This window comes from Mus pahari, chromosome 10, assembly GCF_900095145.1.
Source record: "Mus pahari chromosome 10, PAHARI_EIJ_v1.1, whole genome shotgun sequence".
NCBI classification, from domain to species: domain Eukaryota; kingdom Metazoa; phylum Chordata; class Mammalia; order Rodentia; family Muridae; genus Mus; species Mus pahari.
In genome coordinates this window covers 58,659,004-58,686,583 of record NC_034599.1, presented here as the reverse complement: position 1 = coordinate 58,686,583, position 27,580 = coordinate 58,659,004, and the positions used below count along the sequence as shown (strand labels likewise).

General features: G+C 49.8%; 1 protein-coding gene and 1 pseudogene across 1 annotated transcript in view; both read left to right on the top strand.

Annotated features, from left to right (window-relative positions):
* Positions 1 to 6,460: 6,460 nt before the first annotated feature.
* Positions 6,461 to 14,054, top strand: LOC115064828 (annotated as a pseudogene).
* A 7,687-nt stretch (positions 14,055 to 21,741) lies between these two features.
* The window catches only part of Smad3 (SMAD family member 3), a 110,655-nt gene continuing 104,816 nt past the window's right edge, over positions 21,742 to 27,580 (top strand). The window contains exon 1 of the mRNA XM_021206651.2: positions 21,742 to 22,481. Coding sequence (XP_021062310.1) covers positions 22,276 to 22,481 — 206 coding nt within the window. The 5' untranslated portion in view covers positions 21,742 to 22,275. The remainder of the gene's footprint in view (positions 22,482 to 27,580) is intronic.

The following is a 27,580-nucleotide window of genomic DNA, read 5'->3' as shown; positions in this document are numbered from 1 at the left end:
CACACATATAGGGACACTGTGCACATATAAGTGCACACACAGGAACACACACACACATGAACACACACACACACACACACAGGTAAACCTGCACACACAGGGGCACACATATAGGGACACTATGCACATATAAGTGCACACACAGGAACATACACACACACACACACACACACACACACACACACACACACACTGTTGCCCAGCTACCCTGATGTGAGTGTGGTCCCCAGAACAGAGCTTGACTCACAACTTCTATCCCAGGACTCTGGAAGGTGACAGCCAAGCTGTGCAGAAACAAAGGCTGTTTTTCCTCCTCACCACCTCTAGGCTGAACGTGTGGATCCTGGAGCGGCAGAGTTTTGGTGTCTGTGGTTGAGTCCTTGTCTGACTCATCTCTGTGTGCCTGCAGGGACTGCCCAGAGGCTGGCCCAAGTTAAGGAGTTACCTTAGAAGATAAGGCCTCCCTTGATGAGGGTTGAACAAAACTGACTCTAGCCTGAAAAAGATGCCACCTGCCCCACTGCCTGCTGTCCCCGGAATGGCTTCCTTCTAGAGATTCGGATTGCAAAATCCAGAATTTATGCAGTTGAGTTCAACCCTTTTCCTTGGACGAGGGAGGGAGCTTTTGCCCCCTGGCCTAGGTACCTGTTTGCTTTATCTACTGGTCCTTCCAAGGAGGGCTTTCTCAGAGTGTAGGCCCAGGGTAGACCCTGTCTTCTAAATGGAATGAAATGTATCCACTCCCAGAAGGTGTGTCTACTTGATCCAAGCAGAGGTATGCTGGAGTATGGGCAGAAAAATCTGTCAGCTCACAGACACAGACAGACAGACAGACGCACGGCAGGGGGCATGCGTATGTGGGAGCAGCAAGCTTCCTTAGTCTTATTTTGAAATAAAAACATGCCGTTCCTTCTCATAATTAATATCTCCACTTCGAGTCTCCACACGTGGTCTGTCCCCTCGCTGCTCCTGACTAACCGCTTATTAACAGCGTTCCCCTGTTAGAATTGACCAATCCCGAAACGCATAGCTGGACTGCCGAGGTGCTGGGCTTGTAACTCCAGCCTTCCCAGAGGACTTGAATCCAAGAGGAGATTTTTAGATTCCCTGCTGCAGCCCCAAGAAGATAAATGTATTCCTGCCTCAACCTGGCTTACATCTGCTTCCAAGGCACACTTAATGGATGTGTCACACGGCACAAAACCACAGGCCGTGAGTGGGATCTGAGTTTGAGGGGGAGTCGAGAATTGTGTGTGTTCTGGACATTGTTAGGGTAACAGGCTTTGCTTAGAAAACGTGAGAGGGGGAGGGAGCCCCCGTGAAAACATGGGCTGCTGGTTAGCTGGGAGCTGAGACTTCTGTAGACTTGAAGGATGGAGGTTGGGTTCCTCGGGGAATCTGTGCCTGAGCTCATTCAGACCTTAAGGAGAGGCTGTTCTGTCCCGGGTACTACCCACGGCCACACAGCCTTTGCCCAGATGAGATCCTGCCTTGTCTGCTGGAGTGGATGGGAACACAGCCTTCATGTTCTGGCTGTGGCATGAAGCCCTGTGCCACCACGAAAGGGCAGGAGGCCGTTGCTGTTGTTGCCCATCATTTCCTCCGTAAAATACCCTGGGTGTGCTCTCCCAAGATGGATGCTCAGGCCCACTGTGAATCCGGATGCCCTTGTGGTCCCAGACTTCCTTCTGTCAGCCCCCCTCTCGCTCTTATCTCCAGGGCCTCCTGGGTGGTCTTGGCAGCATCAGCCAGGAGAGCTCAGCTGTTGATTAAAGCTGACAGGAACTTGAGGTGTTACTCTCCCACAGTCATTTGGGTCTAGAGAGGGGATTCCCAAAGGCCGGAGGAATGTGTCTCCATTGGTGGAATGAGGCCAGAGCCTGAGTCTCAAAGACAAACAGGTTTTTGCCAGCAGCATAGGAGCTGGCAGAGTTTAAGAGGGATTCCAAAGAAGGGAAGAACTGGGTAATTGATTAGCAATGTCTGCTGTGGCTAATGAAACTAAGAACAATGGAGTCCCATGTTTACTTGACCCAAGATGGGTGCAGTTGTGTGATCTTACGGACATGGACACTGATGGTAGGAGTGTAGATCCAAATTGAGAATGGCTCCATTGAGAGAACCTGACCAGTCTATTCCTCTGTCATTTCTCAGAAGGCTCTAAACGTCAACTTTTTTTCGCTGGTTGAGGGATTTCTTCCCTGGGGCCTCAGCCACATCCTCTGGATCTGTGAGTGATGGAGAACTGTGGCTCACCCAGCAGTGTGCAGGTCGGTCCTTGTCATTTCCTAGGAATGATCTGAGGGCTGTAAAATATAGCACACTGAAACTGAATCCAGACGAGAAACAGGAGGATTGTGGTCCAGGCTGCCCGGACCTTGACAGTACCCAACCCAGACACTGCAGGTGCCCAGGCTGAGGGAAGCCTGCTGTGTAAGTCAATATGCCATATTGTAGCTGTGAGATCTTGGATTCCTCATTGTTAGTCCAGTCACACTCTGAACTTTATTATTTCCATTAAAAAAAACAACACTTTAATTAAAATATAATTGTGCTACTTTTCCTCCCCACCCACCCCTCCCAAGTCCCCTCCCTCCAACTCCTGCCTCTACTTCTCATTTTCAATTGACAGCCTTTGGGGTTTTGTTTTGTTTTGTTTTGTTTCGTTTTGTTTTTGAGACAAGGTTTTCTGGGTAGCCCTAGCTGTCCTGGTACTCCCTTGGTAGGCCAGACTGACCTCGAACTCACAGAGATCCTGTATCTCCCTCCCGAGTGCTGGGATTAGAGGCATGTGCCACTACATTCACCTTGGCAGCTTCTTTTTCTTTGATTGTTACTATTTTACACACACACACACACACACACACACACACACACACACACACTACTGAGTCCTTTTTTGTTGTTTCGAGCCAACCACTTTGTATTAGATAATAGGGACTCTCAGAGAGACTCATTCTTCTCTCAGCAGCCATTAGTTCCTTTTAGGTCTTTGTGTAGGGGTGGGACCCCTGAAATCCCCCTCAGGTTTTATTTACACAGCTGTTTCTAGGGGAGATGTCCGGGTACCCTGCCTTTACAGCCTTTCACCCCCCTCTTCGGTGATGCTCCCTGCACCACACACAGATGAGGAGCTGTGATGCAGATCTTACCATTGGGGCTGGGCTCCCCATCACCCACTGAGCTCTGCATGTGTCCAGTTGTGGCTTTCTCTGATGGGCATTCCGTGTTCTATACTCACATATGAAGATTTGGAGCGAGAAACCAATAGTCCAGAGAACATAATGCTGTCTTCCTGAGCCTGAATTACCTCAATTGATTCTAGTTCTGTTCATTTACCTGCCAATTCCATTATTTCATTTTCCTTTAGAGGAGAATAGTGTCCCATTGTGTATATGGACCACATTTTCATTATGCATTAATCTTTTGAAGCACATTTAAGTTGTTTCCATTTCTTATGTATGTGAACAGGGCAACAGTGAACATTGCTTAGCTAGTATCTGTGGAGTGGGATGTCCAAACATTTATTAAGCACATTTGATGAGCTCAGCCATTGGCACGGTAGGCAAAAAAGCAAGTCAAGTTCCTGGACACTAAGGGGCTTAAATCTCGTGTGTCACCAATCACTGAAGACAGTGGGTCAGTGTCCCAGTGAATTATGGGTATTAATTGACATGGATCCCCAAATACTCTGGAACAAAGAACAGGGCTGATTCTCAAACTTGGCTTCGGAGGAGCAGGTGTTGGTTTAGTTGGACAGCTGGGCAGGGATTGGAGGTTTAACAGTGACTAAAGATGTTGGGGCTGGGGGTAACTGAGTGCAGGAGCACTAGCCTGGCATATGATGCCCAGGACTGAGAACAAGGGGCTCAGAAGGAAAGGAGGCACACAGTGAGGCAAGGCACTGGGCATGAAAGAACCAAAGATTGTGTGATTTGCCTGGAGAGAAGATGGGATGGGGACACATGAGATGGTACAGGTCCCATCTTTGATTCTCTGCTCTCCTGCAGGGTAGCTTTTTACACATGTGGGTATGGAGCACTTGGAATATGGCCAATCCTAATGAGACACATGTGTGACACGTACAGTGAGTCAGGAAGGCTTCAAGTGTGCAAAATCATAGCATTATTGTATTGATTGCAGGTTGAAATGACAATATACAAGGGATAGGCAGTTAAAAGAATACATTATTAAATGAATACCAGCCGAGAGCTAGAGAGACGGATCAGTGGTTAAGAGCACACACTGCTCTTCCAGAGGACTTGAGTTTGGCTCCTAGAACTCACACCAGGTAGTTCATAACCACTTATAAGATCTGATGCCCCCTCCTGGCCTCCATGGACATCTGCACTCACATATACACACAACTCCTACAGATACACAAGCGTACACATAATTAACATAAAACTTAAAAAAAAAACAAGTAATAGCACATGTTCCTTTTTTATTCCTAACATAGTCCCAAATTTCAAATCACATTACTTATTATATTTCTATTGGACAGTAGAGCCAGAAACAGTGATGTCACTGAAAGTGATTTTTCAATGAGCAAAGGAGATGAAGATTAGGTCTGTGCCTGAGAATGCTCACCCGGACAGCCGGCAGAATGGAGACAATTAGGATAAAATGTTACAAATTTGTGGAGAGCGCTACAGAATGTTGAAAAGATCATGGTTTGGGGCTTAGAGAAAGGTGAGCTGCAGGGAAGGGAGAAGCCTCAGGGCAGCTGACTCTGCTGACCATAGACAGCAGTCTGAGGCTGTAGCCCTGGGGGATGCTAGACAAAAGAGCCTCCCCAAGAAGCCTGGGGTCAGTTGCTAGCAGTGATGCTGAGGTGGTTGGCATCCCCCAGTCAGAAGGGTTAGAAGAGGTAGCACTCTGGTAAGATTTAAGGCTACATATTCATATCTGGGTTTTGGTTTCTAAGGATTACCCTGAGGGGCTGGGGAGGTGGCTCAGTTTGGTCAAGTGTTTGCCTGAGTCTGGAGCCCAGCACCTATGTAAAAAGCCAGGCATGGTGGCTAGCACCTGCAGTCCCAAAGCCAGGCATGGTGGCTAGTACCTGCAGTCCTACCACTGAGGAGGAGGCAGAGCCAGGAGGATCCCTGGGCTTCTCAGACAGGCAGCCTCGCTCGATTGGTGAACTCCAGGTTTAGTGAGAGACCCAGTCTCAACAGCAAATGTGGAAAGTAATAAAGGCCATCTGTGACCTCTACGTGTATAAAAACGTGGGTACATACCTGCATACATGTGTATACACAAACCACACAAAATTAAAAATATTGTCCGGAGACTCAAGGTTTATAAAGTTACCCAGGGAGAGGATTTAGCTCTGGGGATGCCAGTACCTATAGGAGTGTAGGGGGTGGGGGGTTCTGTTAAGGATGACATACTGTGGCTCCCTCACTGAGAGGCAGGCAGCTTTTGGCTCCATGCTGGGAGGTCTTTGGAAAAGATCCTTGTTTTCATTTGTTGGTTTTAGAGTAAAACAAAACCAAACAAAACAACAGCAGCAGCAGCAACGACAACAAAATCAACCAACATGGGCTGGAGAGTTGGCTCAGCAGTTAAGAGCACTGACTGCTCTTCCAGAGGTCCTGAGTTCAATTCCCAGCAACCACATGGTGGCTTACAACCATCTGTAATGAGATCTGACGCCCTCTGCTGGTGTGTCTGAAGACAGCAATAGTGCACTTACATATAAACAAACAAACAAACAAACAAACAAATCTTTAAAACAAACCCCTGCCAACACTGAGGCTTCCTAGTCTTCACAGACGCTGTCCCAGGTGTCAACTCCCTCAGAAGCTGTGTGGCAGGAATGGGCTGATTCCATAGCTTTTTGGAAGGCCCTGTGGCAATGTCATAAAAAGCTGTAATTCTCCTAGGACTTACTCAAAGTAAATAATAAAGAATATGAACTAATGTACATACCCAGACATATTAGAGAGTCACTTTTGTGACATCAAATAAAAGTGGAAGCCATAGCTGGGCAGTGGTGGCACACACGTCTAATCCAAGCTCTTGGGAGGCAGAGGTAGGCGGATCTCTGAGTTCGAGGCCAGCCTGGTGTACAGAGTGAGTTCCAGGAGAGCCAGGGCTACACAGAGAAACCCTGTCTCAAAAACAAAGCAAAAAAGTGGAAGCCATCACAGGAGGCGAGTTTGATAAATCATGGTAGACACACATGACAACATGCTAGTAGACACACATGACAAATGCTAGTAGACACACATGACAACATGATCTACACCCGGGGCACTGTCAGATGCTAATATTTATGGGCATAGGGAGATATTCCCAGTGTTCAACAAGAAGGCAAGTGGCCGCAGTGACCCTTTCCTGTGTGCTGAGCATTGCTTGGACTGTGGTCAAGGATGAGGGCTGCCCAGCAGACTGCCTGGGTGGCCAGAGTGTGGCCACTCACAGACGCCCTGCTGCTGGCCTCTCTGCATGGGCCATGGGTACTTATGAGAACTCAACAGAGTCACCCATGCAGTTGCAGCAGGGCCTAGCGCTTGAGTGCTCTCAGTATGGGCCCAGCCTGCGCTACTTAAACAGAAACTCCTAGTGAGGTACAATCCAGTCCTACCAGATGCCAATCTGGTCCTACGCCCAGCTCTGCCAGCTTTGTAACAATTTAGTTTATTTATTGCTTTTTCATTTGTTTGTTTTTGTCTTGTCTTTTTGTTTTGTTTCCTTAGGGGGAGTTTTGAGACAAGGTTTCTCTGTAGCCCTGCCTTCCTGGAACTTGCTCTGCAGACCAGGCTGCCCTTGAACTTGGACATCTGCCTGCTTCTGACTCCCAAGTAATGGGGTTAAATATTTATTAGGTTTTTTTTTAAGATTTTCTTTTAGATTTATTTATTTAATGTGTGTGTATGAGTGTTCTGTGCACGTGTGTACCACATCTGTGCCTGGCGACCTCTGACTTATTTATTTAATATGTGTGTGTATGAGTGTTTTCTGCACTTGTACATGTGCACCACATCTGTGCCTGGGACCCTCTGAGCTCAGAAGAAGGAATCAGGGTCTCCCAGAACTGATGTTCTGGATGGTTGTGACTCACCGTGTAAGTACTGGGGCTTGAACCTAGGTCCTCTGCAAGAACAATAAGTCCTCTTATGTAACTGATGGCTCCTTTCCCAGACCTCACTTTATTTTAAACTGTGTGCATAGTGTGTCTATGTCTATGCCTATGTATGTGAGGAGAGCAGAGGTGTCAGATCTCCTGGAGCCAGAGTTACAGGCAGTCGTGAACTGCTTGACACAGGAGCTGGGAACCAAGCTTGGGTCCTCTGGAAGATCAGAACTCACATTCCTGACTGCTGAGTCCTACACCTATTTTAAAACAGGCAACTGGGATGTGCTCAGTGTATTCAGTTAAACAACCACAGAACCTTTATTTATTCTTTGTCATATTTATACACAATGTGTTTTGATCATCTCTATTCCAAACTCTCCCCCTTCACTCCCCTAGGCACAGCCTGAGCATGCCCCTTTCCCACCTTAGAGTCCTCTCCTTTCTTTTTGTAACCCAGAGTCCAATAAGTCCCACCTGCTGGAACATTGACCAGAACAGTGGTGTTAGCTTGACCTTGTGCAGATCTTGTGCCAAGATCCACAGAGCTGTCTTAGTTAGGGTTTTAATGCTGTGAACAGACACCATGGCCAAGGCAACTCTGTTTTTTGTTTTTTTGTTTTTAAATTATTTATTTATTTTTATTTCATGTGCCCTGGTATTAGCCTGTATTTCTGCCTGTTGGTGAAGGGTGTCAGATCCCCTGGAACTGGAGTTATAGACAGTTGTGAACTGCCATGTGGGTGCTAGGAATTGAACCTGGGTCCTCTGGAAGAGCGGGTCCTCTTAACTGCTGAGCCACTTCTCTAGCCCACCCTCACCCCAAGGCAACTCTTTGTTTGTTTGTTTGTTTTTTGTTTTCCCCAAGACAGGGTTTCTCTGTGTAGCCCTGGCTGTCCTGAAACTCACTCTGTAGACCAGGCTGGCCTTGAACTCAGAAATCTGCCTGCCTCTGCCTCCCAAGTGCTGGGATTAAAGGTGTGCGCCACTACTACCTGGCCCAAGGGACTTAATTTTTAAAAAGTAAAGTAAATCAGTGTTCCCTATCCCAAGAGTTGATACAATCAGTCTCTCCAGGACAGTAGTGAGCTGCTCAGAGCGTCTCTGCTGAGTCACTGCTGAGTCACTAGTCCTGACAAACTCCCCCCACCTTCAACCTGCACACTCACTGAGCTCTGATGCAGTGGAAGCCAGACTCCACCCTCAGGAGCAGCATCCTGCATGGTCCCACCTGTGTGGCCAAGCACATAGACAGATCAGAGTAAACACTTCACTAAAGAGAAATCCAGGAGACCAAAAGACCTGTTTCTTTCCTCCTCCTCCTCCTCCTCCTCCTCCTCCTCCTCCTCTTAAGAGTAACGTTACTGTTGCCTTTCTGACTAGACATGCCGGCCCACTGTGGGTTCCCTGAGCTTCCTGCCCGGGTGGTGGAAGGCCCTGGGTCGACTTGGGAACACAAGCACAGAAGCGTGATCTCCTCACAAGCCGTGGTTATTTCTATGGCCCGTGTACATATGATGCTAAAGAAAGAAAATGAAACATATATAGTTACTACCTTTTTCTCCCTTGCTAAAGCATGACTTAGGCAAGTTGATAGTGTCTACCATCTGCCTGCCATCTTCCAGGATGCTGGGCTATCGTTCAGTGGGGAGGGCAAATGTCCCCTGGCCAGGTTAATGCAAGGACACTGAACTCAGGCCCAGGAGGAGGCAAGAACCCCAGAGGGTAATGGGAGCCAAGGCTGGGGAAGTCCTGAGCCAGCAGCCTCTGTAATTTGGCAGAGTACCTAATCCAGTTTCAGTTTGTGTTGCTGAAGCAGGGTAGGAAGATAGGTCTGTGGCATGACCAAAGATAGCAGACAGGTTGCCCAGCTATTCATGAACTGTGGGGAGATCTCACTGAAGCCAAGACAGAAACAAGAAAAACTGGCCCCAGAGACTCAGAAGTCACTCCAGCTCTGCCTTAGCCAGAACATTCATCACTGTGTCTTGAACTTGGGTATAGCCGCAGCCCTGGCTAGTAATAAGTAGGACCATGTCATGGACTCCCCACTCCCGGCTAGTAAGCTCTCTCAGTAGGACCATGTCAAGGACTCCCCACTCCTGGCTAGTAAGCTCTCAGTAGGACCATGTCATGGACTCCCCACTCCTGGCTAGTAAGCTCTCTCAATAGGACCATGTCATGAACTCCCCACTCCCTAGGTCTGCCTTGCCAGATCTTGCCTTAATCTGCTCAGCCTATTCATGGGTATTCATCCCAAGTCAGGTAGCCACAGAGTGGACCAGCCTTTCTCAGTCAGGCAAGTAGGGTAAGGGGACCATGCCGTGGGGGCTTCAGCCCCAGATGTGGTACTAGTAGCTGTCAGAATGAGTGAGTAAGGCTTTGCACCATTTGAAGAGAGGAGCTGTCTTTGTAGCTAGGCCCTGCTCCAAGCTGGGGGCCTGGAGTTTCCACCTGCTGATGACAGGCACTGAGTCACCGCACTGTTCCTCTCTCTGTGCAAGAGAGAGGCACTCTGGCAAGATTCTTCTCTGCTGATCATGAGGCAGAGCGAGACAGCCAAGACACCCTCCTGTGGCTACTCTGCGATGGGTGGGTCCTGCCCTTCCCTGCTCGTGCTGCACAGCTCTAGCTCCTCCCAGTTCCAGATCATCTTTATAATCCTCAGGGAGACCCCATACCCATCAGGTACCCATTTCCCATCCCTTCGCTCCCCTAGCCCTTGGCAACTACTAATTGGTCGCCTTTGTCTCTATAGATTTAGCACTCTGGAAATCTCACAGCATGGAACCATTCAGCATGTGGCCCCTACTTAGCAAACTGTCTATGTTCTGGCATTATCAGAATGCCCTTTCTTGTTGTGACCAAACAGTAGTCCATTATATGGACTGTCTCACGTTGCTAGCCCATTCATTGGTTTAAATGCCATCTCTGGGTTGCGCCTACCCTTTGGCTATTGTGAAGGGTGCCACTGTGAACTTGTACCAGTGTCTATTTGAATACTATTTTCAATTCCTTTTGGTATTGCCATAGTTAGCTTTAGCTGTCAACTTGATACAGCCCAATGTCCTCTGAGAAGAGGGAACCTCGACTGAGGAATTTCCTAGGTCAGATTAGCCTGTGGCCATGTTTTTGAGGAGTGTTTTTTTGTGGTGGGTGGGGTTTTTGTTTGTTTGTTTTGTTTTTTGTTTTTGTTTTTTGAGACAGGGTTTCTCTGTCTATCCCTAGCTGTCTTGGAACTTGCTCTGTAGACAAGGATGGCTTCAATCTCAGAGATTTGCCTGTCTCTGCCTTCCAAATATTGGGATTAAAGGCATGAGCCCCCACTGCCTGGCCAAGGTATTTTCTTAATTGCTAATTGATGTAGGAGCAAGCAGCCCACTGTGGGCAGTACCATCCCTAGGCAGGTGGGCCTGGGCTATGTAAGAAAGGTAGCCAAGCAAGCCGAAGGTTCCTCCATTTTGAAAGCAGCATTCCTCCATTGGTTTCCGCTTTAGGTTCCTGCCTTGACCTCCCTCTATGATGGACTGAAACCTATAAGGTGAAATAAACCCATTTTTTCCCCAAGTTGCTTTTTGTCGTAGTGTTTATCACAATAGCAGAAAGCAAACCAGAACAGGGGCACACCTCAGAGTCGAACTAGACAGTTAGGAAATAATTCTGTATTTACCTTGGTGAGGACCGATCATGTGTATCCCTCCATTGGCTGTACCATCTCACCTTACCAGAAAAACATGAGGATTCCAACTCCATGAACTCTCTCTCCTTTCTTAAAACACACTGAGCCCATCTAGTGCAGTGTGGTAAGACCATCTACTGGAGCATGGGGAGCCTTCCAAGGGCCACATCCTGAAGAAAACGTACTTCCTCATCCAGCAACTCAATTGCTGATAGCCTCTCAGTCAGGGACAGGATTTTATGAACACTTCCCCCTGCTTGCTGAGACTTTGGCTGGCTTTGTCATGTCTGCACAGGTTTTGTGCACGCTGCCACAGCCACTGAGTTCATGCGTGCCATGGCCCTGTTGTGTCCAGTAAATAACGTTCTCTGCAGATGTCTACCGCCTGTGGCTCTTACTTCCCACCGGAATTCTCTCTGAACCTTTGGGGTTGGGGGAGTGGTGTAGATGTCCCACTGAGGAGGTTAAAGGGTTCGGACATCTGTGGTAAAGCCAAGTTCTTGTAGAGTAAAGGTTATGTGTCACATAGAGAACTTACTTTGTACAGTTCTGTCAATATTGAGTACATATGCTTTGATAACCTCTTAAATTTAGCCCAGCTTGATTGTAGGCATCACTCCCCCAGGAGAGAACTCTGCCTAGATTCAGATGTGTCATCTATCATGAACTTAGGAGACACCATCCATGTAACTATCCCATGAAAAGTGAGAGCTGGTATGATTCCACCCATTATGCAGGCAAAGACACAGAGGGATCACAGCAAGGGGTGACGGGTGTGGGAGGGTTAAGTCCAACAAGGTGAGACAGACCTTGGGATGGATTGCTCTGGGGAGACATGAGTTGGGTTTCAAAGGCCAGAGTCTGAGAAGAAGAATCCTCAGGCAGAAGCACCTGCTGGGAAGGTGAGGGACATAAAGGGACGCCCGAAGCCTAGCAGGAGGAAAGCCCTTACTTCAGAAGTTTGTCCTCTTAGCATCCTTAGGGGATCCGTGACTTGAGAAAGCCTAAGAGGTCCCCCTCCCTGCCTCCAGAGTCTGCCATCACTGTTACTATGCGTGATGTTTTCCAATAACTTGTGCCTTCAGTTAGAATTATCTCTGGCTGTTTCCAGTTCCTGTGTGTGTCTAGGCTGCTCTCTCTTGTTTAATCCCTTTCACAACACGGAATTTACCTCACCCCTGCCCCTCAGGGATCTGACCCAAGCTCGCTTCTGACGTGTAGTGATAAGGTATCAGGACTCAGCTTCGGACACTGGGGTTAGTGGGTTCCCAGCCTTCCCCCACATCTGTCCTGCATTCATATCTTCTCTACCCTCTCCTTCCCCCTCATTCTTTTTCCGGCCTCTCCTCTTTTTCCTCTGAGTTTGAGCCACTCTGCTGTACTCAGGAAGCCTGACTGTCTGGTAGGTTGGGAACTGGGTCCTGCCTGTCTGGTGGGTAGGGGACAGTGTCCTGCCTGTCTGGTGGGTAGGGAACAGGGTCCTACCTTCCTTCTTGCACATCCTCCCCTTCGAGACTCTTCCAGACTCCCAGCCTCTCTTGGCCTGTGGGTCTTTACACTTCAAGGAGCTGCTGGGCAGGGTGGGTGGGTGGGTGGGCGGGCGGACTCTCTTCTCCCAGTATTTTCTTCTCTGAGAGACTGGGAGAGGTCGAGTATTCCCACCATTATGAATCAAAGGAGATTTCTGATGCCTTCAGAGACCAGGAAGGTAACAAGACCCTAGGAGAATTGTGGATGGGGCCAGGGACCCATGCAGGTTGTTAGGAAGAACATGGAACAAGGGCTGGAAGGCATGTGGACTTTCATGGCTCAGAAGGACAAGAATACTTAAGGCAGGAGCCTAATTAGGAGAATCCAAAGAGACAGCTTACCCCAGCTCTGGTCACACCCTGATCTGCTTAGACTTCATTTCAGAGAAAAAACTTATAAAGGTCATGACGGCATACCACTGTGGGGGCCTACTGCTTCAGGCTCTTCCACTGAAGTTATACTTCACCCTGCAGGCATTGTCTAGGTGGAGAAGCTGCACCCAGAGCTGTCCTGAACTACACAGAGACCAGGCCTAGACCCTTCCCATGTCTCTTGATTTATTTGTGCTTGCCTCTTTCCCAGGGTGACAAGGGAGATCTTGTGGCCCTGGGCCTCCCCTCTGGCCCTGGCCATGGTGACACTGATGGACCCATCAGCCTGGATGTGCCAGATGGAGCGCCGGACCCCCAGCGGACTAAGGCTGCCATCGAACACCTGCACCAAAAGATCCTGAAGATCACTGAGCAGATCAAGATCGAGCAGGAGGCGCGGGATGATAACGTGGCAGAGTACCTGAAGCTGGCCAACAATGCAGACAAGCAGCAGGTGTCGCGCATCAAGCAGGTGTTTGAAAAGAAAAACCAGAAGTCGGCCCAGACCATCGCCCAGCTGCACAAGAAACTAGAGCACTACCGTCGGCGCCTGAAGGAGATCGAGCAGAATGGGCCCTCGCGGCAGCCCAAGGATGTGCTACGTGATATGCAGCAAGGGCTGAAGGATGTGGGCGCCAACATGCGTGCCGGCATCAGTGGCTTCGGGGGTGGTGTGGTGGAGGGGGTCAAGGGCAGTCTTTCTGGCCTCTCGCAAGCCACCCACACTGCGGTGGTGTCCAAGCCCCGGGAGTTCGCCAGCCTCATTCGCAACAAGTTCGGCAGTGCCGACAACATCGCCCACCTGAAGGACCCCATGGAAGATGGACCCCCTGAAGAGGCAGCCCGGGCGCTGAGTGGCAGTGCCACATTGGTGTCCAGTCCCAAGTATGGCAGTGACGATGAATGCTCGAGTGCCAGTGCCAGCTCAGCTGGGGCAGGCAGCAACTCTGGGGCTGGGCCAGGAGGCGCACTGGGGAGCCCTAGATCCAACACTCTTTATGGTGCCCCCGGAAATCTGGACACTCTGCTGGAGGAGCTGCGGGAGATAAAGGAGGGCCAGTCACACCTGGAGGACTCCATGGAGGACTTGAAGACTCAGCTGCAGAGGGACTACACCTACATGACCCAGTGCCTGCAAGAAGAGCGCTACAGGTGGGTACCTCTTGGCTTCACAGCTGTGTGGGGGCCCAGTGGGGAACAAGCAAGCTGCTCTGAGCTATGGAGGCGACTGCAGGGTTCAGCAATGCCAAGAGGAACCTCCGCAGAGCTTTCTCCAGAATGGAAGAGGGGGCACAAGACCTCTGGAAGGAAGGTTCTGTTGGTCTCAAGATGTCTTGGGGTGGTTCACGCTTAAAATTCACAAAGGGGAAACTAAGGCCAGCACCATAGCTATGCTCCTCTGGAGAGGCTGTTGTTCAGAAAGAACTTTGGAGGCAGTTTCTTGGGTTCAAATCCCAGAACTTGCTTTTAGTACCTCAAGCAGCTAGCACCCTGGACCTGGTTTCCCTGCTGAGAAGTGAGGATAGCTCTGACTGACATCGTGGAGTGGTTCTAAGAGTGTATGAGCTGGCTAGGTGTGATGGTGCACACCTTTAATCCCAGCACTCAGGAGGCAGGCAGGCAGACCTCTGTGAACTGAGGCCAGCTTAGTCTATACAGCAAGTTCTAGGCCAGCCAGAGCTACACTGTAACCATGTTTTTTTGTTTTTTTTTTTTTNCCCTGGCTGTCCTGGAACTCACTTTGTAGACCAGCCTGGCCTCAAACTCAGAAATCCCCTTGCCTCTGCCTCCCGAGTGCTGAGATTAAAGGCGCACACCACCACGCCTGGCCCAAGGCAACTCTTAATAGGACAACATTAATTGGGGCTGGCTTATAGGTTCAGAGGCTCAGTCCATTTTTGTCACAGTGGGAGCATGGCAGCATCCAGGCAGGCATGGTACAGGAGGAGCTGAGAGTTCTACTCTACATCTTCATCTGAAGGCAGCCAGGAGAAGACTGACTTCCAGGCAGCTAGGATGAGGGTCTTAAAGCCACTTTTCCCAATAAGACCACACCCACTCCAACAAGGCCACACTTCTAAATCATGCTATTTCCTGGGCCAAGCATTTTCAAACCACCACAGTGTCCATCACTGCAGTGAGTTCAACAGTGAGAGCAACAACCATGTTGTATTCAGTAGGCTACACTTCACAGCACTCCATCCTCCAGCTCTTGAGCTTTTGCAGCATCCCTTCTGAGATGTCCCTGAGCATGGAGGGTGTTGATACAGATGTCCCTCATTTAAGGTTGAGCTCCCAAAAGTCCTTTTTTCTCAGTATGTTACCCAGGTGTGAGTCAACACTAACCGTAGCCTGGTGGCCAGGTTGATGTCACTCCCTAGCCCCTCCCCTAGCCCTTGACAACTAGTCTTTCTGTTTCAAAGATGCTCTTCTCCCAGACCTTCCTAGTGGTGGGATCACTTAGACTGTGGCCTCCTGAGACTGTTTTTCCAATAAGAATAGTTTTCAAGGCCACAGCACAGGGGGAACTTGGTTTCATTTCATTTTTACAACAGAGAGCCTTTATGAGCAGAAAGTCGTCGTGAAATTTAAAAGCATCTCTCTATGATGAAGGTGGTCTGTTTTTACAATAACCACCAGTCATATTTACCTTTAAGCTGCCCCACCCCCACCCCACTCAGTAAGATTGAGCTCTGGCGGTGGGCAGCTTTCCCTTGTCTCTCTAACCTTACGTCATCCTCTCTAAATCAGAGCCAGGAGTTCCCACAGGCTGCGGATCCAGGGTGGTGAGTGAGGAGAAGATTCTTAAGGCAGGCAGGATTCGAAGTCAGGATTTCATTCTCCTGCCACGTCCAGTGTTTGACCATACAAGAGCTCTATGGCCTTCTGAGAGGATGAAAGGCATAAAGTCATCACCTTCTTCTCTATACACACTGGGGTCTACTTCCTCACTCAGGGGAGACACCCGACACAATGTTTCCTTTATGTCTTTAAACTTCTGTTGTTGTTTCTTTTGTATTTTGAGACAGTGTTTCTTTGTGTTGTCCTGGCTATTGTGGAACTTGCTTTGTAGAACAGGATGGCCTTGAACTCACAGAGATCTGCTTGCCTCTGTCCCCGGATTAAAGGTATGTGCCACTATCACCTGCGTAAAATTTATTTTTATTCAGTGATTTTTTTTTAAACAGTATCCTGTTTTCAGTTTGGAATTTCCTTTCTCTTTTTCAACATAGAATGCATGAGGTCAGCCTGGGATACATGAGACCTTCCTCAGAAAAGAACTTTTTGTAGCATGAAATGCATTCACATTGTTTTATTTCCTTCTACGGTTGGTAAGCTTGCTGGCAAGCATCTATACTTGTTGGGCCATCTTGCCACCATTTATTTCTGGAACTTTCTTTATCCTGTAGAAGAACCCTTTGCCCATTGAACACCAACCCTCACCATGCCTTCAAACTGTGGTAATTTTCCATCTCTCTGACTTCACTACCTTATGTATCCCATCGATGCAGGATCAGATGTTTGTTCTCCTGTGACTGACTGGCTTATTGAACTTAAGAAGTTCTCAAGGTACACAGAGGCCATAGCATGTGTTGGACTTTCCTTCCTTAAGGCCGAACAACATTTTATTGTATGTCTACACACTGCATTCTGCTTATCCATCATCTGCTCATGGCACTTGGATGCCTTCCACCTTTTGGCTATTGCAAATGATGCTATGAACATGGGTGTGTAAATATTTGCTCAAGATCCTGATTCAGTTTCTTTGATGATACACATCTAGTGACTCTAATGGAAGAACCGCAAGATGTTAATAAGGTAATTTAAAGGCATACAATCTTGCCACTTTTGGAGAAAGTTTCATTTGAATGCACCTCTCTGGTGGTTAGACACATATCTGTCTTTAAAAAAGAAAAAAAAAAAACACCAATGATAAGTAGGCCAGGTTTTCAGACCTCAACTTTTTAGGTCCATGTGATAAGCTGGAACAGGAGCAGAGGCCATGTTAGTGACTAACTGTCCCAGGAAAGAGAAAGGAAAAGTCAATGACCTCTGTGAAGATATGTGCATTTGTACAGGATAAATACAAACACAAACGCCATGTGAATACAGGGAGAAAACTCACACAGCATGTATCCATGTCATGAAAACAGGTAGGGCTGGGTTCTGAAAAAATGAACCGTGAACAGGAAGGACCCCAGAGATTGAGGCTCTGCAGTTCCTTAAACAGGAGGGAGATATTGTAAGAAAACTCAAAATAGTTTCATGGATAGGACCTGGGCTCTATTCACTGATCCACAGGACTCTCTTGACGGCCCGCTGCAATCTTGGCCCTGCTCCTGGGTCCCCTCAGGACTTTCCCTGGACAGAGCCACACTGGTTCCTTCTGTCAGAGCCTTGATCTTCCAGGGATACTCCAAGATCAACACTAGAGATCCCACTGAGGGCTCTGGTGACAGAGGGACCCAGCCTGGGCTGGCAGTCATGGGCCAGCAGTCTATATCCAGTCTAGTTTGGGCCAGCTTGTGGGGTCTCTGGTCTGTCTTTTATGAAACAGTGATAACAATGGAAACTATGACTTAGTTTTATTTTTATGCTTTTTGGAGATAGGGTCTCATGTGGCCCAGGTTGCTCTGGAACATTCCCTGTAGTAGGCAAGGATGGTCTTGAACTTCTGTTCCTCTTGCCTTCAACAGCCCTAATGTTGGCATTATAGGCATAAGTGACCATGCCTACTTTCTTTGGGTGTGGAACCCAGGGCTTGATGCATGTTGGATAAGCACTCTACCATCTGAGCTACATCCCCAGTCCATAATTATAGGAACCTTAAATACGACCTCATCCTTGAAATCTGAAAAGCTCATACAGAGCAGACCGGGTCCTCTGGCTGTGCTTCCAAAGATGTCATGGAAATCCCCACCCCCCCAACCTGTGCAAACATCCCTGGGGATGCATTTAGACAAGCATTTAATATCATTTTCATTGTGTTCACCTTATGTGAGAGACCTTGATCCCAGAACTAGGTGGGGCTGAAAGGCATAGGCACTGCCTTTTGAGCAAGTCATAAAAAATAGCATTTTTACTAATGCTATGTGCAGAACATAACGCCTTAACCTTGCCAAGACTGTCCAAAGAATTTGGCTAACCACAGTCTTCCTAACATAAGACACTGATCAGTACAGATCCCGGAATTTACTCTTTCTGTTTAGCTTTAATTTTCCTTTCCATTTAATTGCCCTCCAGCATCTATTCTACTGTGTCCAGTATGTTTTTTAGACATATCTATTTTAAATATTTTATTTTTATGAGTGTTTTGCCTGCCTCTAAGTGTACCACATATATGCAGTGCCTATAGAGACCAGAAGAGGGCACTGGATCTCCTGAGGCCGGAGTTAACAGTTGTGAGCTGTTATATGGGTGCTGGAAACAGGAGTAGGGTCCCCTGTAAGAGCAGCCTGTGCTCTTAGCTGCTGAGCCATCCTGCCAGCCCCCTTTACCCATTTTAAGTGTACAGTTCCAGGCATTGCCTACGCTTATGCTGTTGAAGAACCCTCACCGTAGTCCACCTTCAGAAATCTTCCTGTTCTAAAGCTTCATGCCTAACTCATAGCACTTCCTGTTCCTTCCCCTCTGCTCCTGGCAAACACCACCTGCTTTCTCTCTCTACAAATGTGAATCACACGGTGTTAGTCATTTTGTGATTAGCGTATTGCACTTGGCATAGAGTTTGCCAGGCTTATCTGCGTCACAGCAAAAATCATTCTTTTTAAAGCTGAATAATATTCCACTGTGCATACAGACTTTGCTCTGTCTCTCGAGGTCATTTGTGGGGTTTCCAGCTTGGGTATTGTGAAATAATGTTGCTATGAATATTGGTGTGCAATATCTTTGGACTTCTGCTTTCATTGAGTGTGTGTGTGAGTGTGTGTGTGTGGCCAGGAGTGGAATTGTTGGGCCCTATGATAATTCTATGTTTTATTGTTTTGGGTAATTATTACGCTGCTCTCCCCAAGTCAACACTGTTTTATACTCTTGGTGTCAATGTACACGTGGCCCAATCCCTTCCTAGTCTAACTGGCATACAAGACCAAACAGCCCAACAGGTGTGCAGTAGTTCGCTGTGTGTTATCTTTATATTTTACATACATAGCATCGTACTAGTAATTTATTGATTTTTACTTGGAACAGTGACTTTATTTAAAATGAAAACTACATTTCCTTATTTGTGCGTGGACTTTCATTTATGGGAGGCAGAAGTGTGCCACAGCCTGCACGTGGAGGTTAGAGGGCAACTTTTAGAAGTTGGTTCTCGGCTGGACATGACACTCCATGTTGAATCCAGGTTTTCAGACAGACTGTCTCCTGCAGGCGGGCCTCTGATGATGGTCCCAGCCCTGTTTCACCAGGCGTCCCCTTTTTGTGTGAGATGTAGGGAAAATCCTCTCGCTGCCCTTTCTCCACTCACCACCTGTTGGTTACCTAGCTTCACTGTGGCCAGGTGTTCCTGTCCCTTTCTTTGTACGACCCCCCCCCCAGGAGCCACAGCATACACACCTTAGCATGAGGATGTCTTAGGCTCTGACCTGACTGTGCTCTCTCTTCCTAGGGAAACATAGCTGTCTCCACCCACCATCCTGCCTCTCCTGAACTTTGCACCCACCAGGATGAAAAATTAACTGGACTAATGTTTCCCTCCCAAGGACAAGGGCAAAGGCTGCAGGGCAGGTCTGGCTGGGTCCTAGGAGATCAGGTACCAGCTGAAGTTCTAACCAACCTGAACCACACACCTACTCACTGCTCAAGGTCTATTCCTCCCCCATAGGAAACTGGCTTTGTATCCCCAAAACATTCTCACAGGGAGACTCAGGAAAAAGATGGAGGTTAGAAATGACACTTCTGTGTTTCTCGTATGCCAGTGGTTATTTTATTTATTTATTTATTTATTTATTCATTTATTTATTTATTTGAGACAGGGTTTCTCTGTGTAGCCCCTGGCTGTCCTGGAACTTCACTCTGTGGACAAGGCTGGCTTTGAACTCTGAAATCTGCCTGCCTCTGCCTCCTGAGTGCCACCACTGCCTGGCTAAAATTAACTTCTTACTGGAAGATGATTATATAGGCCCTTTTCTGTCCTCTGCCCACCTAAGCAAACCTTCATCCCTATTCCTTGGAGCTTCTCTGGCTGGGAGCTCCTTGTACTCAAGGACCTTCCTCGACCATTGTGAATTTCTCAACTAGTAGCTTATTTGTGACAGGAAGTGCTGGAGAGAGAGAAGCAGGATTTGAACCGGCTCTCCTGGCTACCCTTCATGAATCAACACTGGCCTCCACTCTTTGTCTTGCCTAGGACATCTGCAAAGTCCCAGCAGCCTAGGAGGTGGCGAAGAAAGGGCCTGAGACCATTTCTGGCCATAATGGTGCACCTGTGAGAAAGGCTTTTGTTTTGCAAATTGTGTCCTAGCTGCCCTTTACAGCTCTAGGGCCAGTAGCAAGAACCTCTAAACCAAAACCAAACAAAAACCTGGGTTTAAATCCTGGCTCTGACCCTTGGTACTGTGCCTCTCAGGATTTTAAAGGCAGCGATTGGTATCTGCTTGAACACAGCAGTGAAGACCGCCCATCTTTAATGCCAGTACGGCACAGGCAGGCGGATCTCTGTTCGAGGCCAGCTTTGCTCTGGTCTACAGAGCGAGTTTCGGGACAGTCACAACTACACAGAGGAACCCTGTCTTGAAACAAAATAAAACAAAACAAAAAGGACCGCCTTCCTTATAGTCTCTAGCTGCGAGAAGAAGGGAGGCTGCAGCCACCATCTAACTGGTTTGCAGGAACCCGCTTGCTAAGGTCTACTGAGCCTCGGGGGTCTTCCTTTCAAGACTTATCAGGGAGGTGGAAGGAGGGAAACCACAACCCCGGACAAGCTGCGGCTGGCGGTTGGTGGTGGGGCAGCCTCAAGGACAGAGCAGGGGGTCCCTGAAGCTTCCGGGCTGACTCTGTGGGACTGGCCACACTTCATAGGGCTTCGTAACTCGCACCGGATCTTGGTTTGCAAATAACTTGTTTCTCACCACGGGAGAGAAATGTGTGTGTGTGTGTGTGCGCGCGCGCGCGCGCGCGTGCAAAACCAAGCATACTCTTAGCATCTGGGCTAGCCTGATAGGGAGGTTGAAACAGGATAAAGGAGCAGAGGGTCTAATGTAACGCCCCAAATCCGTGGAGGGACCGTGGGCAACCAGCCCTGAATCCGTCTAGTCTGCAGTAAAGCCCCTAGGGCTACCCGAAGTCAGGTTCTCTTGGCTTCCCACCTGGGCTAACTGAATAAACTTCCCGAGTCCTCCTGGCTTGCTCTTCTTTGTGTGTGCGAGTTCATTGCTTTGTAAACAAAAGCTCTCTTACTTGTTTTGTGTCGAATTTCGGAACTTCTGTAACACCCTGAAATGTTAATTCTCCCCCTCCCCCAAAGAAAAATCCTAAAGCACCCCCATTCAATCCTTCAGGAACGCAACAGATGTCTTTGAGGCCCGTTTTCTGCAAAGAGCTTGGTTCACTGGGCCCAAGGGACCCCTGGCTCCAGCTATTGTTCAAGTTGTCACTGAGGTCTCTTAACTCCTTTTAAGTCTCCCTCTCCCCTTTTCCAACTCCCTCCTCCGCAGTCTCAGGCAGTCAGCCGTTCTGATCTCACCCAGCAGGAAAACAAAAACAAAACAAAAAGCCACCTAAAGCAGCTCTGGCCACTGAGCGAGATCAGCATGCCCCAACTTCCTGGGCCCGGAGCTTTTCTGAACCCCTCACCGCGCCCGAGTCTTCTCCAGGGTGCAGCCAGCCCTTGACCGACCGTGCCTGTTCCCTGCTAGTCTAATCCTCTCTAGTCCCTGCAACGGTATCTGAGAGTCTGTGGGGCGGCGAGTCCCCAGGAGTCCGGTCCCGCGGCACTTGGCAGAGCTGACGGCCGCCGTGCCCGGTGGCCCACGTGGGCGCGCTTGGCGGCGCTGGGCGGGGAAGGCCGCGGGTCCTCCCCGGAGCAGGGCGCGGGGGAGGAGCGGGGAGCCCCGGCAGCGAGGGGGCGGCGACTGCGCTAGGAAGGAGGCTGCACGCGGAGCTGCGTGAAACGTAGACTTGAGAGCGGGCGGGAGAGGAGCGGGTAGCGCGGCTGCACGGCTCTGGCCGGCCCTGCAAAGCGGCGATCGCAGAGGAGGAGGAGGAGGAGGAGGAGGAGGAGGAGCAGCGTTGCAGAGGCGGAGGGATCTGCGCACCAAAGCCATCCAGGCCAGCAAAGTTTGGCTGGGGGTTGGACTTTCCTTCCCGGAGGCGTCACCCAAACAGCTACCCCGTGCGGAAACCCAAACTTTCTACTGCCACTCGGAGTCTCGCGGCCGCCGCCTCCGCCCCGCGCGTCCGGGGCCTGCCCGTCAGTCCGTCGGTCCGCGTGGAGCCGCTGTGCTCCCGATCCTCGCAGCTGCAGCGCAGCGGTCCTGGCCCGGACGCCCGGGCAAGTTCTCCAGAGTTAAAAGCGAAGTTCGGGCGAGGCGCGGGCCGAGCTGCCTCTGTGCGTCCCCGGCGCCCCCAGTGCGCCCAGCCCCGCCGGGGGCGCCGGTGACCCTCCGGTGCCAGCCATGTCGTCCATCCTGCCCTTCACCCCCCCGATCGTGAAGCGCCTGCTGGGTTGGAAGAAGGGCGAGCAGAACGGGCAGGAGGAGAAGTGGTGCGAGAAGGCGGTCAAGAGCTTGGTGAAGAAGCTCAAGAAGACGGGGCAGTTGGACGAGCTGGAGAAGGCCATCACCACGCAGAACGTGAACACCAAGTGCATTACCATTCCCAGGTGGGGTCCCAGAGCGGCGGGGGGCGCGCCGGCCCAGCCCCCTAGCGCGGCCCGGGTGAAGAGGGAGGGCGTGTGCGTGTATGTGTGTGCGCGCGCCTGTAGGGGACGGGGAGTGGGTGGAGGGACCCCAAACAAAACCTTCGGATTTGCCTAAGCTTAGAGACCAGGCTTCCGTGCAGCATTTTGGCTTCTAGACCTCAAGGGTCGCCAGCTGCCTCCGGGCAGCAGGGGTGCTTCTGAGCTTGGCCCCCCAACTCTCGGGGCTTCGGGCTCCAAGTGGAGGCCCCGCTTTGTTCGGCTCTGCCGGCCGAGCCCCTCCTCCTCCGCCGCCTCCCGCCCCGCGCTCGTGGAGGTGGTGGCGTGTGTCCCTTTCTTTTCTTCAGCTCTGTTCCCCCACTTCTTTTCCTCGTCTACAGGAATGCAGTCGGTACAGCTGTGGGTGAGGAGCGAGAGCCCGTTGATTGACAGATTCCTTCTTCGCTCTTTCTTTGCCTTGGGATTAGCATTTTTACTGAGTATTTTTAGATTTGGTTGTGCCAGCCTCCCGCCCCCTGTGCACGCATGCACGCACGCACTTAGTTGGAGAGCAGAGCACCGACTTTGAAGCGGGAGAAACAAGTGGCAGAAAGTAGGGGCTTTCCCTCTTTCCACCCCACCCCTGCTGGTTTGCGATCTTTTAAATCCAGAGTATGCGGGCGCCTAGAATGGAGCAGGCAGCTTCATGCAGATAACAAAACACCCCAGGGCTGGCCTCCCATCCGCCCTGCATTCCTGTAGAGCCTCTTTTCCCAAAGCGCTTTGCCATCTGTCCTGACCTCCTTTATCCTTCCCATCGGGCTAGAGGAGTCCGGCGGGAGCTCACAGATGGCTGATGGAAGGGGTCAGTGACTTCACTCCTAAGGCCTCCTAGAACATAGTCGACGGCTGGGCAGTGCGGTGAAGGCACTTTAGTCTTCTGGTTTTGTTTCTTCTCAGACACCTTTAAAGACTGATTCCACATGAGGGGCAGGTGGGGGTGTTGGGGGGGGGCGTTCTGACTGCAGAGGGATGGAAAGAAGGTCCCCAGGGCCTACGATAGTAGAGGTCATCACCTGTCTAGGCAGGGGTAGCTTCCATCCTTGGCCACCTGCTCAAGGCAGCTGTGTATGGACTGCCAGCCCTGATAATAAGGCACAAAACAACATCTGTCCACAGGAACCCAGGGTCGGCCTTCCCTGGAAACACACACCACATATGGTGGGAATGCCAACTTAAAGAAAATAGAAACAAAACAAAACAAAAACAAAAATCTATACCCCCCCCCCCCAAACCTGGGTGGGTGGATCCCATCAGTAAAGGAGAGGGCAGGCAGTATGTGGTCTGGGAAGGCCGCTTGGCCGCTGAGCCTTTGCCAGCTGGCTTTAGGGGTGATGGTCAGAGGCACCTGGGTTTTGGTTCCTTCTCCAGCTTCCCATTCTCCTTTATCCTTTTGATGGAGTGAGACGGTTGAGTTCATAGGGCTCAGTCAGATCTGGAGAAGCAGGCTTTTCCCCCATCTGCCCGAGTGCTCCCAGCTCAAGTGCTTTCTGTTTTGAACCCTCCTCCAGTGCTATCAAGTATGACATAGCTGTGCAAAGTGTTTCACAATTTACAAAGCACTTTCATATGGTCTGGAAGACGACAGAACTGGAACACAGAAGAGGCACGGAGGTCTAAAATGATCTTGCTTGCGAAGCGACAGAACTTAAGAGAGGGAAAGCAGTCGACTAGGTCTGGCATGCCCTTTCTCCCAGGCTGTTTTGAACTCTGAGTCCCCCAAAGCATCCTTGTCCAGGGTGGGTGGTGGATCTCTTCTGTCTACAAGGCTCTTGGTTAATCCTTGGACTGGGGTCAGCTTGGAGGAGAGGCTGCGCCTTCCTCACAGGTAGGTCAAAGTCAGTGTGCTTCTGAGACTTCAGGCTAACACCTTCGCGCCCAGCCGCCCAGGACTAGGTACCTTCAGCCTGGGCATAGACCTTGGGCTTTGGAAGCGCAGGGTGTGTGCTTGCCGGTTCTTTGGCTGCACTGCGGACTGAACCCAGGGCTTCCTGTGTGTTAGGCCAACACTCAGCTACTGAGCTATGCTCCCAGTCCTGGGATTGTTTTCTTTCATCTTTTCTTAACTGAAGAGACCCGGTTGCTTGGGTGGATCCAGACAAAGGTGGATTTCCATCCCTGGATTTTGTGCCCACGCCTCTGGGTCACCCTGTCTCCCTTGGCAACAGCTGCTGCTGTTTTGGCCATGGGCAGAAAGCTAAAGGCCACGTCTTGGGGAGGCGACTAGTTGGCCATGTGCTCATGCTATCCCTGTGTCTGCTAAGCCCCGGGCTTGTGTGTTGCTTGTCACATTGCTGCCTTTGAGAACTAGGGCTTTGGAAAGCAGACAAAGGAAAGTGTGTGACTTAGTCACCCGCTTCGTGTGGGGCGGGACACTGGGTGCCTCAGTACATTCTGTCAGATCTGGAGCCGGGCTGTGAGGTCTCTCCGTCTGAGATGTGGAACCGGCATCTTGAGCAGCAGTGGCACCTTTTGGCTGTGGTAGCTATTGGCCACATGCTGGCTTCTCCCCCCCATCCCCGGCTCTAGGCACATTCAGTGACCAGGAGAGCTGGCGTGACCCAGGCTTGCTTGCCTTCACGGAGATGAGGTGTAGGAGTTTCATTTTACCCCACAGAGCAGAGAGCAGGGCATCTCAGATCTGGCAGGGGTGGGGGCAGAGCTCAGGCAAGTTCCATGCCAGCAGCCCACTCCCACCGGCTTGAGCCACCTGAGAGGAGACACAGGTGTCTCCCTCTCTAGTTCCTAAAGAGAAGCTGAAGCACCTGCCTTTGAGAGAGAGACAGGCCTGCGGTGGGGGAGAGCCAGCGCTGGACCAAGCTGAAGGCATCTCTGGTTTAGAAGGGATCTTGCAAAGGCATCTCTGGTTTTGAAGGGATCTTGCAAAGGCATCTCTGGTTTTGAAGGGATCTTGCACGTTGTTGCATAGCTCCAAATCCGGGGGGGGGGAGGGGGGAATCAAGCAGTGAAGCAGGTCTTACAGGAAGCAGCCCACCACCGCCTTTGCTCACTCCCTTTGTAGTATGACCTCCTCCTGGGGCCACCAGGGACTTTGCTAGGCTACCCTCAACTGGTAGGGAGAGGAGGTGTATCTTCACTGTGACAGCTTTCTCCAGCTTCCGGGGACAGAAACACCAAGGCTTTTGGTCTCCGGCCAACCCCCTCCGTGTAAACCATTGCTAGCAAGCCTCGTCCCCGCTGCCAGCATGCAACCCATCAGGACAGGGCCTCAGAACGGCGGGTAGCTGACTAGAGGGCTGGCCCAGAGAGTCAGTATTCTCTAGTTGGAGGAACTTTGACCCTTCCTGCTTGGTCCCAGGGCAGAATGCTTGCATCCATACTTTTTGTGGGCAGCATTTTTACTCTGTTTCTAATCAGAAGACAGGATTGTTTCTTATGTATTCGGCCTCTGACCCCATGTTATATATATATATATATATATATATATATATATATATATATATATGCCCTAGGAAGGGATGCAGACATGCGTTTGAGAAGACGGGGATTTTTGGAGATTGGGGGTGCTGAGGGGAAGATGATTGTGATACATGCTTTAACATGTGAAGGCACAGCATTAGAATAGTAAGTAAACTGTGACAGCCACCGGCTTTCTCTGGGGAGATAAACCCCACCCAACCCCTGGAATTCAGGTCCCTGCCTGGATTTAAAATCGTCTGTATTGTATTAATGTATGTATGTATGTATGTATGTATGTATGTGTGTGTATTGTGTGCGTGATGGGGTGCACATTTGAAAATCAGAGGACAGCTTGCAGGCGATGGTTCTGTCCTTCCACCTGAAGATGACATTCAGGTCATCAGGCTTGGTGGCACCTTTACTGACTGAGCCATCTCACCAGCCCAGAGCCTTCCTGGATGGACATAAAACTGGGTTAAAATAGACCCCAGAAGAGTTTACAAACATGCTGGGGAGATGTAGGGGTTTTGTGTTTTGCCCCGCGTCCTCATTGCTTTGACGGTGGGACTTAATCAGTCACTGGATCAAGTGCAGTAGCTGGGCATCATCTGTTCTCAAGGAGCTCAGCATCCCCACCCCAGGATAGAGAGCTGGCAGGGTGGTGGAGGGTCATGTGTGTTGGGAGCTGGCATATGTGTTGGGGAGGTTGGTGTGTGCTGGATACCTGGTTGGGGTGATGGTCTGAGGAGTTTGGACTGTGTGAAGCTCCTGGGAACTTGGTCTTTTCTTTATTATTATTAATGTGTGTTCATTGTATAAACTAGATTTCATCATGCCGTTTTTTGAGTCTTGTATTTTGAATATACTTACTTCCCTTTCCCTTCCTGATCTCGAATCCTGCCCTGGCCTCTGTATAGTCCCTCTTCTAGTTTTGTGTCTTACATATTTTTTTTTTTTAAAAAAACTTTAGATTCAGCATATGTGAAAAGTCATACTACATCTGTCTCAGTTTAATTTTTGCTTAACATGGTGATCTCCAGTACTACCCATTTTCCTTGAAACATCTCCTGTGTGTGTGTGTGTGTGTGTGTGTGTGTGTGTTTGTATGAGTGTGTGCTTATATGTGTGTTGGGACCTGAGGAGAGGTGTCTTGCATGACACCTTTATCTGCTGGGCTTTTGCCAGGCAGAGAGCTGTGGTGACTCTCTTACCTGTCACTAGCACAGAAGGGCCTGTGAGCTGAATGCTGTCTAGGACCTGACTATAAAGTGTTTTCTCTTTGAAGTAAAGGGCAACTTAGTGTGACAAACCTGAATTTCAGGTTTCCTTGGTGGGAGCAGGGACTCTAGCCGGGGGACTGTGGGCGCTCAGCCTTTCCTTTTGGTGTGACTTGGCTTTCCACGGCTCTCAGTCACACGCTGGGCAGAGAAAATCCTGAGAACCCCAGTTTCTGAAAAGACATCGGAGGGTTTACTAGGATCTCTTGTCGAAGTCTCTGCAAGGACTTTAAAGAGCTTTGTTTACTTATGTGCATGTGTGTATATGCATGCGAGTGCAGTGTCCACAGGTTCCTGAAGGGGTGTCACCCCCAGACAGAGTGACAG